Below are 12,007 nucleotides of genomic sequence, written 5' to 3' on the forward strand. Positions count from 1 at the left end.
CTTGAACACCTCACTTACACCAATGGACAGATCATCCAAAGAGAAAATTAATAAGGAAACACAAGCTTTAAATGACACAATAGACCAGATAGATTTACTTGATATTTGTAGGACATTCCATCCTAAAACAGCAGATTACACTTTCTTCTCAAGTGCGCACGGAACATTTTCCAGGATAGATCACGTTTTGGGTCACAAATCAAGCCTCAGGAAATTTAAGAAAATTAAAATCATATCAAGCATCTTTTCTGACCACAACGCTATGAGATTAGAAATGAATTACAGGGGAAAACCTGTAAAAAACAGAAACACATAGAGGCTAAACAGTACGTTACTAAATAACCAAGAGATCACTGAAGAAATCAAAGAGGAAATCAAAAAATACCTTGAGACAAATGACAATGAAAACACGACGATCCAAAACCTATGGGATGCAGCAAAAGCATCCCATAGTTCTAAGAGGGAAGTTCATAGCTATACAAGCCTACCTCAAGAAACAAGAAAAATCTCAAATAAACAATCTAACGTTACACCTAAAGGAACTAGAGAAAGAAGAACAAACAAAACCCAAAGTGAGCAGAAGGAAAGAAATCATAAAGATCAGAGCAGAAATAAATGAAATAGAAACAAAGAAAACAATAGCAAAGATCAATAAAACTAAAAGCTGGTTCTTTGAGAAGTTAAACAAAATTGATAAACCATTATCCAGACTCATCAAGAAAACGAGGGAGAGGACTCAAATCAATAAAATTAGAAAGGAAAAAGAAGTTACAACAGACACCGCAGAAATACAAAGCATCCTAAGAGACAACTACAAGCAACTCTATGCCAATAAAATGGACAACCTGGAAGACATGAACAAATTCTTAGAAAGTTATAACCTTTCAAGTCTGAACCAGGAAGAAATAGAAAATATGAACAGACCAATCACAAGTAATGAAATTGAAACTGTGATTAAAAATCTTCCAACAAACAGAAGTCCAGGACCAGAAGGCTTCACAGGTGAATGCTATCAAACATTTAGAGACGAGCTAACACCCATCTTTCTCAAACTCTTCCAAAAAATTGCAGAGGAAGGAACACTCCCAAACTCATTCTCTGAGGCCACCATCACCCTGATACCAAAACCAGACAAAGGTACTACAAAAACAGAAAATTACAGACCAATATCACTGATGAATATAGATGCAAAAATCCTCAACAAAATACTAGCAAACAGAATCCAACAACACATTAAAAGGATCATACACCATGATCAAGTGGGATTTATCCCAAAGAGGCAAGGATTCTTCAATATATGCAAATCAATCAATGTGATACACCATATTAACAAATTGAAAAAGAAAAACCATATGATCATCTCAATGGATGCAGAAAAAGCTTTTGACAAAATTCAACTCTGATTTATGATAAAAACTCTCCAGAAAGTGGGCATAGAGGGAACCTACTTCACCATAGTAAAGGCCATATATGACAAAGCCACAGCAAACATCATTCTCAATGGTGAAAAACTGAAAGCATTTCCTCTAAGATCAGGAACAAGACAAGGATGTCCACTCTCACTACTATTCTTCAACATAGTTTTGGAAGTCCTAGCCACAGCAATCAGTGAAGAAAAAGCAATAAAAGGAATCCAAATTGAAAAAGAAGAAGTAAAACTGTCACTGTTTGCAGATGACAGGATACTCTACAGAGAGAATCCTAAAGATGCCACCAGAAATCTACTAGAGCTAATCAATGAACTTGGTAAAGTTGCAGGACACAAAATGAATGCACAGAAATCTCTTGCATTCCTATACACTAATGATGAAAAATCTGAAAGACAAATTAAGGCAACACTCTCATGTACCACTGCAACCAAAAAATACAATACCTAGGAATAAACCTACCTAGGGAGACAAAGACCTGTATGCAGAACACTGTAAGACACTGATGAAAGCAATTAAAGATGATAGCAACAGATGGAGAGATATACCATGTTCTTGGATTGGAAGCATCAATATTGTGAAAATGACTCTACTACCCAAAGCAATCTACAGATTCAATGCAATCCCTATCAAATTACCAATGGCATTTTTTAGAGAACTAGAACAAAAATGCTTAAAATTTGTGTGGAGACACAAAAGACCCCGAATAGCCAAAGCAGTCTTGAGGGAAAAAAACGGAGCTGGAGGAATCAGACTCCCTAACTTCAGCCTATACTACAAAGCCACAGTAATCAAGACAATATGGTACTGGCACAAAAACAGAAATATAGGTCAATGGAACAGAATAGAAAGCCCAGAGATAAACCCACACACCTATGGTCAACTAATCTATGACAAAGGAGGCAAGGATATACCGTGGAGAAAAGAGAGTCTCTTCAATAAGTGGTGATGGGAAAACTGGACAGCTACATGTAAAAGAATGAAATTAGAACACTCCCTAATGCCATACACAAAAATAAACTCAAAATGGATTAGGGACCTAAATGTAAGACCAGACACTCTAAAATTCTTAGAGGAAAACATAGGAAGAACACTCTTTGACATAAATCACAGCAAGATATTTTTTGATCCACTTCCTAGAGTAATGGAAATAAATACAAAAATAAACAAATGGGACTTAATGAAACTTCAAAGCTTTTGCACAGCAAAGGAAACCATAAACAGGATGAAAATACAACCTTCAGACTGGGGGAAAATATTTGCAAAGGAAGCAACTGACAAATGATTAATATCCAAAATATATAAAGAGCTCATGCAGCTCAATATTAAAAAAACAAACAACCCAATCCAAAAATGTGCAGAATACCAAAATAGACGTTTCTCCAAAGAAGATATACCGCTGGCCAAGAAGCACATGAAAAGCTGCTCAACATCATTAATTATTAGAGAAATGCAAATCAAAACTGCAATGAGGTATCACCTCACACCAGTTAGAATGGGCATCATCAGAAAATCTACAAACAACAAATGCTGGAGAAGGTGTGGAGAAAAGGGGACCCTCTTGCACTGTTGGTGGGAATGTAAATTGATACAGCCACTATGGAGAACAGTATGGAGGTTCCTTAAAAAACTAAAAATAGAATTACCATAGGACCCAGCAATCCCACAACTGGGCATATACCCAGAGAAAACCATAATTCAAAAAGCCACATGTACCCCAATGTTCATTGCAGTACTATTTACAATAGCCAGATCATGGAAGCAACCTAAATACCCATTGACGGACGAATGGTTAAAGAGGAAGTGGTACATATATACAATGGAATATTACTCAGCCATAAAAAGGAACAAAATTGGGTCATTTGTAGAGACATGGATGCATCTAGAGACTGCCATACAGAGTGAAGTAAGTCAGAAAGAGAAGAACAAATATCCTATATTAACGCATATATGTGGAACCTAGAAAAATGGTAAAGATGAACCAGTTTGCAGAGCAGAAATTGAGACACACATGTAGAGAACAAACGTATGGACACCAAGGGGGGAAAGCGGCAGGGGGTGGGGGTGGTGGTATGATGAATTGAGAGATTGGGATTTACATGTATACACTGATGTGTATAAAATGGGTGACTAATAAGAAAAATATAAATAAATAAATAAACATTTTAAAAAAGGAGAGAGGAAAAAAAAACCATAGTCAATGCTTGGGGGCCTTTGTTCTCTTGTTCTCTGTTTACTGTCTTTCCCTCTGTAACCGATTCTAGGTACACAGTTTCAATCCTAGAAATGGTGCTCTAGAAAGGACACAGATTGTGTATGGTGAACCTAGGAGATTCTAGCAGGAAACTGTAAGCTCCATGAAGGCAAAGGTTGGGCCCAGTAACCTTCTAGAACTCTGTTAGGACCGTGTCTGTTTGTTTGTTCTTTATTCATCCATCCATCCATCCGTCCATTAATCCAAAGAAATATTTTGGGGGGCCTATCCCGTGCCATGCCCTCTTCCAGGCTCTGAGAATTCAGCAGAGAACAAGACAGACATGATCCTTCCCCCTGTTATGCTCTAGTGAGGGAGACAGAATAAACAAGTCAACAAATACATGCTCTAATATTTAAAGGAACTAATGACTCTCCTTCAAACCTGGTTTTGAAAAAACAATGAAAGTAACAGGTCCTGTAGGGATTATTAGTGCAAACAGCTACCTTGACATGTAGCTGACACATTAATGAGCATCTTTTTCTTGAACTGAACACAATTTTGCTGAAATATTCCTTTCAGTTATTCTCCCATTTCAGAGCTTTCCTGAGAAAGTGACATGTCTTTTTCAGGTACATGGATGAGGCTGAATTATTCCTACATACCTTTTTTTTTTTTTTGGCCGTACCACGCGGCTTGCAGGATCTTAGTTCCCTGACCAGAGATCAAACCCAGGCCTCCAGCAGTGGAAGCACAGAGTCCTAACCACTGGACTGCCAGGCAATTCCCCACATACCTTTTTTTAAATAATTGAAATATATTTGACATAGAATATTATATAATTTCCACATATCTTTGAATATCAGCCGGTCCCAATTTGAGTATTATTTAAAGTGGCTGCCGATATCTGGGGGAAAAATGTTTTTTTACAAAGAAATTATCTAGAAATAATTACACTGATGCATCGTGCTGTTGCCTCCCCTACCCCTGGAGCTTCACTTATAACTGAAGAAGAATATTTTATAGCAAGGCATATATGAACCAGAGGCTCCATCGGTTTGAACTCAAATCGAGTTTCATCCACTGACATTTTAGTTTCTTAAGTATTCTACTGCCTGCAGAGCATTCCACCAGAAGTGTAAGCCACATGGCAGGTTGATTTATGGTTCTGATTACTTTATGTGTTTTCCCTGGTCCCCGAAGGTGTGTGCATAATGATTTGCTCTCAGAGATCTTTGATCTGCTACAGTATCACTAGAAAATTCTTACCTCCATGTGCTCTTATACGCCTGTGGTAATTAGAAGCCAAATTATCATCCTGAAACAATCACTCCTCCTAGCACTCTTAACTTTCTTATGATTCAGTGCCCATTTTATTACACAGCTTAACAGACATTAAACATCTTGGAATTTATGCCATTACAAACAATATGGATATTTACTTTGATAGTAAAAGTATCAAAGAGGTTTGAAGAGTCTTTGGAGTTTTCCAGCAATCCAAAATCCTAAAACTCTGACACTCAGATTGAAATATTTTAAATCTGTCAAAACCACTGGAATCTTAGAGGGGAACGTATGTTTTCCCTCCCGGAAGTTTGTCTCTGTGTGTTCTATCTCTGGTATCATGCAAATAAAAGCATTAAGCTGAGAAGAGCTTACAAACACTTTCAGTGTTCCAAGGACCTTTTATGGAAAAGTTGTAGTTCCCCCCAACAGAGAAAAGTAAGATGTGAAAGAATTTTTTTACTCAAAGTTTCCAAAGCACAAACATGCAAAAGTATAGCCTTGGGGAGAGTGGGGGTCAGAGTGGCCTGTGTCCCCGCAACTTCCAGCATAGACCTCCCCCCAATAATGTCTCATGTGCCCCAGGGAAAAAGTAAGTGTAACTGCCCCAAATGTCCTAGACTCTGAACCATGATGGTGTATGAAACGAGTCAGAAAACTTGTGAGACCTTGACGTATCTGTTAACTCTACCAGAGTAATAATGACAAGATTTCCAAGGACACAAACCAAGACCAAAGGCTGTGAGCGCCATCTGGTGGCCATATCAGCACGCCCGAACTCCATTAACTGGGCATGCCCACCACCTCCCCCCAATCTTTTTTTTTTTTTTTTTTTTAGAGTGATGCCCGCAACCTGGTCTGATGATAAACAGGGAAATTCCTGTATTTCTTCTTTTGGAGGGATTATTTTTATTTAAGACACTGAGTCTCTATTTATTCTTATAACAGTTATTTTTAATTTAATGCACGTTTTTAAGTTTAAAAAGGGAGCTGCTTCTACGAAAAATGCTAAGAAATTATAGTGGGGCTAGCCAAGAGACATGGGAAAAATGGTGAAAGTGGTATATGAATAACTGAAGTTTAGGAACTCTCTTCGGGTGGGGTTGCCAGATAAAGTAAGGACACCCAGTTAAATTTGAATTTTAGAATTTCGTTTTAGTGTGTGTCCCAAATATTGCATGGGACACACTTGCACTAAAATATTATTCATTATCTGAAATCCTATTTTAAGTGAACATCCTTTTTTCCTCCCCTAAATCTGGCAACCTTACCTTAGGAGAACAAAGAAATTGCACCCAGGACTTGGCTGGTTGCACAGTGGTTAGGGATCCGCCTGCCAGTGCAGGGGACACGGGATCGAGCCCTGGTCCGGGAAGATCCCACATACCGTGGAGCATGTAAGCCTGTGCGCCACAACTACTGAGCGCTCTTGCCACAACTACTGAAGCCCGTGTGCTTAGAGCCCAGGCTCTGCAACAAGAGAAGGCGCCACAATAAGCCTATGCACCGCAACAAAGACCTAACACACCAAAAATAAATAAATAAATAAAATTTATTTTTAAAAAAAGAAAAGAAATTGCATCCTTCTCCTTATCACTTCCATTTTGATCTATCAAAACAAGCTAGTGGGGCTTCCCTGGTGGTGCAGTGGTTGACAGTCCGCCTGCCGATGCAGGGGACGCAGGTTCGTGCCCCGGTCTGGGAAGATCCCACATGCTGCGGAGCGGCTGGGCCCGTGGGCCATGGCCACTGAGCCTGCACTTCCGGAGCGTGTGCTCCACAACGGAAGAGGCCACAACAGTGAGAAGCCCGCGTACAGCGAAAAAAAAAAAAAAAAAAAACAAGCTAGCTCTTGTCCTGTCTATGGATTGCTTGACATGTATGCCCCAATAAACGTGTCCCTGTGAAGTACTGAGGCCTGACATCTGAAAAATCACAGGGCAAAGGCCCACAGTGCACCTTGAGGTGGGAATGTCCGGGCCACTCAGAACAAGCAGTCTGGCCACATCAAACCGAGAGGGAGGGGGTTCTGGGCCCAGCTCTCTTTCCCGGCCTCTCGGGTACCTGCTCTGTGGAGGCCGAGGCCTGGCAGCTACTTTCGGGCCCTTACCAACGTTGCATTTGATGGAGAGCCTTCCACACCCCACGTGTAGACCTAGACCCCTAGAGGGGGGCCCGCCCTTGAGGGGGCTCTGAGCCATGGACTTAGAGGGTGCTCACAGCAGCCATAGATAGAGCCGGCCTGTGGTGCTCCCACCCACGATTCCTGTATTTCCTTTATTTTTTTTTATTATTTTTTTTTGTGGTACACATGCCTCTCACTGTTGTGGCCCCTCCCATTGCGGAGCACAGGCTCCGGATGCGCAGGCTCGGCGGCCATGGCCCACAGACCCAGCCGCACCGCGGCATGTGGGATCTTCCCGGACTGGGTCACGAACCCGCGTCACCTGCATCGGCAGGCGGACTGTCACCCACCTCGTCACCAGGGAAGCCCCTGTATTTCCTCTTAATAACAACCACACTGGCGTTTAAGTGAGCCTGGCAAGGCTTACAAATGCACACATAAAGATTACCAACTACATTCTCCAGAGACGGACGAGGGAAGTTGAAGCTAAAACACACCGTGAGGGCTTCCCTGGTGGCGCAGTGGTTGAGAGTCCACCGGCCGATGCAGGGGACATGGGTTCGTGCCCCGGTCCGGAAAGATACCACATGCTGCGGAGTGGCTGGGCCCCTGAGCCATGGTCGCTAAGCCTGCGTGACTGGAGCCAGTGCTCCGCAATGGGAGAGGCCACAACAGTGAGAGGCCCGCGTACCGCAAAAAAACCCCAAAATAAACCCAAAAGAAAAGAAAAAAAACACCCCGTGGGTAGTCAGAGGAGAGGACCGTCATAGCTCATCCCCCTGTGCCGTGTGCCAGGCATGATCTGAGCACTTGTACACATGCTAACTTATTAAAATACTTCTAACAATCCTATCAGGTTGGGACTACCATCACCCCGCGTGCAGACTGAACAAAAGGAAACAGAATATGGTGTCCTCCTTGTGTTCACAAAGCCCGTTAACTGGCAGAGGCAGGACTTGAAGGCCACAGTCCGGCTCCCGAGTCCATGCCATGCTTTACAGCCTCCAACTTCTCAAACTCATTCCTAGAGCCACCTGGGAAGGAGGAACCAGGCAACTAAAGACTGGGTTTGAATCAGACTCCACATCTGACCAGCCACGTGATCCCAAGCAGGGGGCCTCGCCTCTCTGAGTCTCAACCTGGCTCCCTTGCAAAATGGGCACATTAATGGGAACGTCAGCCTTCAGCAACGCTGTGACGAGTATCAGTGTAGCATGTGTGAACGGGCTCTGTAAACTCTGGAGTGTTCTGTGAGGTATAAACTACCCTCTATTCTCATTAGAGGGAATTCATTTCATAACCTGCTCCCGGCTCTTGAACTTTGCTGTGCATCCAGTCAGTGCTGGATGATCTGGAACCAACAGCTGGTCTATTTATGGCTGAAAACCCACAGGTCATAGGAAGACAGCAGCACCGGAGCCCCTGGGTGGCCACAAAGATAAGGTTCGTGTCTTGAGGACTGATGACATGGTGGTCACTGAAGGAACAGGCCCCTCCTGCCCCTTCCACTAGTGACAACTGAAAACCTTGGTTTCCCCAACACCCCGATCCAAGATCAACCCGACTCTTTGCCCAACGTTGGAGAAGTACCGGCGTGTCCTGCAGGCCTGGCTGGCCCCCTCTGACTGTGTGTTGCCTCCTTCCACAGATCAGTGCCCTACAGCAAGGCTACAACCAGGTGCTGAGCCAGACCCTGGAAATCACCTCCCTGAAGCACGAGGCCGAGAACTTAAGGAGGGAGGCCGCCATCACGTCAGGTGAGGCCCTTCTGCCTTCAGGCCCCAGAGCTTCTGCCCTCCCCCTGCAGACATCACCAGTCAACCAGCACACCTGTGCCCGTGACCTGGGTGCAGCCTCAGGGATCACCCGTGTCGGTGCATTAGAGTTCTCCCTCAGTGGAGGTTTCTTGCCACCCAGTTCCGAGGGCAGGGCCTGGTAAATATTTGAGAGAATGGTATCTCTTGGCTACAAGGTCTCCTGAGCACTGGCCCCACCAGGGAGAACACAGGTCGCCTTGTGGCTTGGGTGGTTCCACAAAGCAGCCTGAGTGCAAACTAGAGCGTGGACAAAATGGGGTCACTCCTTTAAGGCACCCATGGTCTCACCCATTTCAGCCGAGTGCACTTGGGCCCAAGGGAAACCATTTTCTAATTTGATCAGAGGTTGTTCCCTGATAAAGGGCTTGGGTTGGGAGAGGGGCAGCCAACGCACAGCTGTGGCTGAGCTTTGATTCCCTGGATTCCTTCATTGCTCCACATGTTTCTTGAGCTCCTACTAGGTGTCAGGCCCCGTTCCAGGCTCTGGGGAGGGAGAGCCAAGCAAGACAGTCAGATTCCTGTACTCACAGATTTGGGAGGGGGTGACAGACAATAAAAGTAAACGGATGAATAAACAAGCCCACTTCAGAGAGCAGTGGTGCTGTGGAGAAAATAAACTGTGTGTCGTGGTGGCCAGCGCTTCAAGGGAGGAGACCAAGGGGGACCAGCTTAGTGGGTGTGCAACCATGGAACTCAGGTGGGACTTGAACCCGTGGGCCGGGACTCAAACCCAGTCAGAACCCACTATCTTTTAATCGAGATCACTCATCTGGCCTCGGGACTTAATAAAGCTCAGGTTCTTTATGTCTCATCGCAGAAAGAATCCAGTGAGAGACAAAGTAAGAAGTGGATTTCTTTAGAGAGAAACACACTCCACAGACAGAGTGTGGGCCATCTCAGAAGGCTAGAGACCCCCAAATATGGGGCGGTTAGTTTTTATGGGCTGGGTAATTTTATAGGCTAATGAGTGGGAGGATTGGGACAACTCTAATATTTTGGGGAAGGGGCAGGGATTTCCAGGAATTGGGCCAACACCCACTTTTTTTTTTTTTTTTTTTTCTGTACGCGGGCCTCTCGCTGTTGTGGCCTCTCCCGTTGCGGAGCACAGGCTCTGGACGCGCAGGCTCAGTGGCCATGGCTCACGGGCCCAGCTGCTCCGTGGCATGTGGGATCTTCCCGGACCGGGGCACGAACCCGTGTCCCCTGCATCGGCAGGCGGACTCTCAACCACCGCGCCACCAGGGAAGCCCCACCACCCACTTTTTGACATTTATGGTCAGCCTCGGAACAGTCCTGGTGCTGGTGCGTGTGTCATTTTGCTCATGTATTACAATAAGCCTGTAATGAGGCTCCAGTTCCCCAGGAAGTCGAATCTTACGCCCCCTTGGACCTAGCCGATTCTAACCAGTTTATGTTGTATCCTCCACGGCTATGTCCTTCTTTTAGAGAGGACCTGTTTCAGGTGGGCAAGGACAATCCAAGGGCAAGCGAGTCTGCGTGGAGTGAACAGGGGATTGTGGGGCTGGGCAGGGTTGGGGGGTCTGGGTTTTTATTGCAAGGGTGTTGGGAATCCAGTGGAGTTTTTTAAGCAGAAACTGACATGTCTAGAGACCTGAAGAGGATGGGACCGCTCACAGAGGAGGGGAGGGAGAGAAGCAGGTGACAGGGAGGAGGCAGTGAGCCTCGGAGGGGCACATCAGTCTGAAAGCAGCCGGCGCGTAACAGGAAACATGCCCACAGCTGTAGAAGCCAGGCATAGCATTGAGTCGCACGTGAATCCCCATCTCTGTATGAATCTGTGCTTTTCTTCTGCCTCACTCTGCAACTTAATCACACCCACACCCACCCCCTGCTGCCCCCAGGTCTCTGCTTATGCTCCTCCCTCACTTGGGATGTCCTCAGATATTTTCTGAGCACCTCCCCCAGGCTAGGTGCTGTTCTGGGCACCAGGAATGGAAGGATGAACTCGCTGGTCCTCACCTTCCTCCCATATGTCAGCCAGTGAAACCTCATCCAAGCATCGAGCCTGTCTCAGATCCCTCCTTCTCCGATCACGGAGTCGGACAGACCTGGGTTGTGATAACGCTTGAGATGGGCTGGACCCACTCAAAGTGTGGCAAGCCCCAGAGGAATTCCAAGTAACTGAACTGTGTCCTGGAGGCAAAGCTCATTTTTAAACTGAAATTCTGGAGCATTTTGTGCTTTATTTCATAGACATTCTTGATTGATACCTACCACTAAAACTGGGCCTGATGTTCTTTCAAGAAAAGAACCGTAGGAGATAACCCAATACCACTGCATTTATGCACCCTTCTTGCCACTTTTATTCAAAGTGATACTACAATGCAAGAGGGAAGAGATATGGGGAGATATGTATATGCATAACTGATGCACTTGGTTATAAAGCAGAAACTAACACACCATTGTAAAGCAATTATACTCCAATAAAGATGTTAAAAAAATGATGCTACAGTAATGGAGTAGTTATCTATTGCTGCATAACAAGTTACCCCAAAATGTAATGGATAAAACCCCAACCAATATTTATTATCTCACCCAGTATCTGTAGTTCAGGAATTTGAGCGGGGGGTGACTTAGTTCTCACGAGTTGCAGTCAAGATGTCGGCTGGGGCATCAGTCATGTCATCTAAAGCCTCGGGGGGAGCCAGAGGATCACCCTTCCGAATGGCTGCTCATGTGGCTATTGGCTGGAGGCCTTAGTCCCTCAGCCCACATGCTTCTCTCTAGGGCTGCTTGAGTGTCCTCACGACACAGCAGTTGGATTCCCCTGGAGTGAGTGATTCGAGAGAGAGCAAAGAGGAGCCCACAGTGTCTTTTATGACACAGCCTGGGAGGAAACAGTCCGTCATTTCCACAGTATCATATTGGTTACCCATGGCATCCCTATTCAGGGTGGGAGGGGCTACACAGGGCATGAATTCTAGGTGGTAGGGATCACTGGGGCCATTTTGGAAGCTGGCTGCCGAGAAAAATAATAGGCGCCCTGTAACAAACATAATTTAGCCACTTTGTGTTCTTGGGACATACCGCATCATTTGACCCTTACAATAACTCTGTGTGGGACAGACAGTGGGAGGTGAAATAACTTGTCCAAGACCACCAAGCTAATAAGTGGTAGAGAGGGGTCCAAACTCAGAGG

General features: G+C 44.9%; 1 protein-coding gene across 1 annotated transcript in view; it reads left to right on the forward strand.

The window, feature by feature from the left end:
- Nucleotides 1-12,007, forward strand: part of LOC308620759 (forkhead-associated domain-containing protein 1-like) — a gene marked incomplete at its 5' end in the record, with an annotated part of 87,708 nt that overhangs the window by 51,878 nt on the left and 23,823 nt on the right. The window contains one exon of the mRNA XM_081240671.1: nucleotides 8,679-8,787. Within this exon, the coding sequence (XP_081096797.1) occupies nucleotides 8,679-8,787 (109 nt within the window). The remainder of the gene's footprint in view (nucleotides 1-8,678; nucleotides 8,788-12,007) is intronic.

This window comes from Mesoplodon bidens (genome assembly GCF_964165515.1).
Source record: "Mesoplodon bidens genome assembly, chromosome: 7".
In the NCBI taxonomy this organism is placed as follows: domain Eukaryota; kingdom Metazoa; phylum Chordata; class Mammalia; order Artiodactyla; family Ziphiidae; genus Mesoplodon; species Mesoplodon bidens.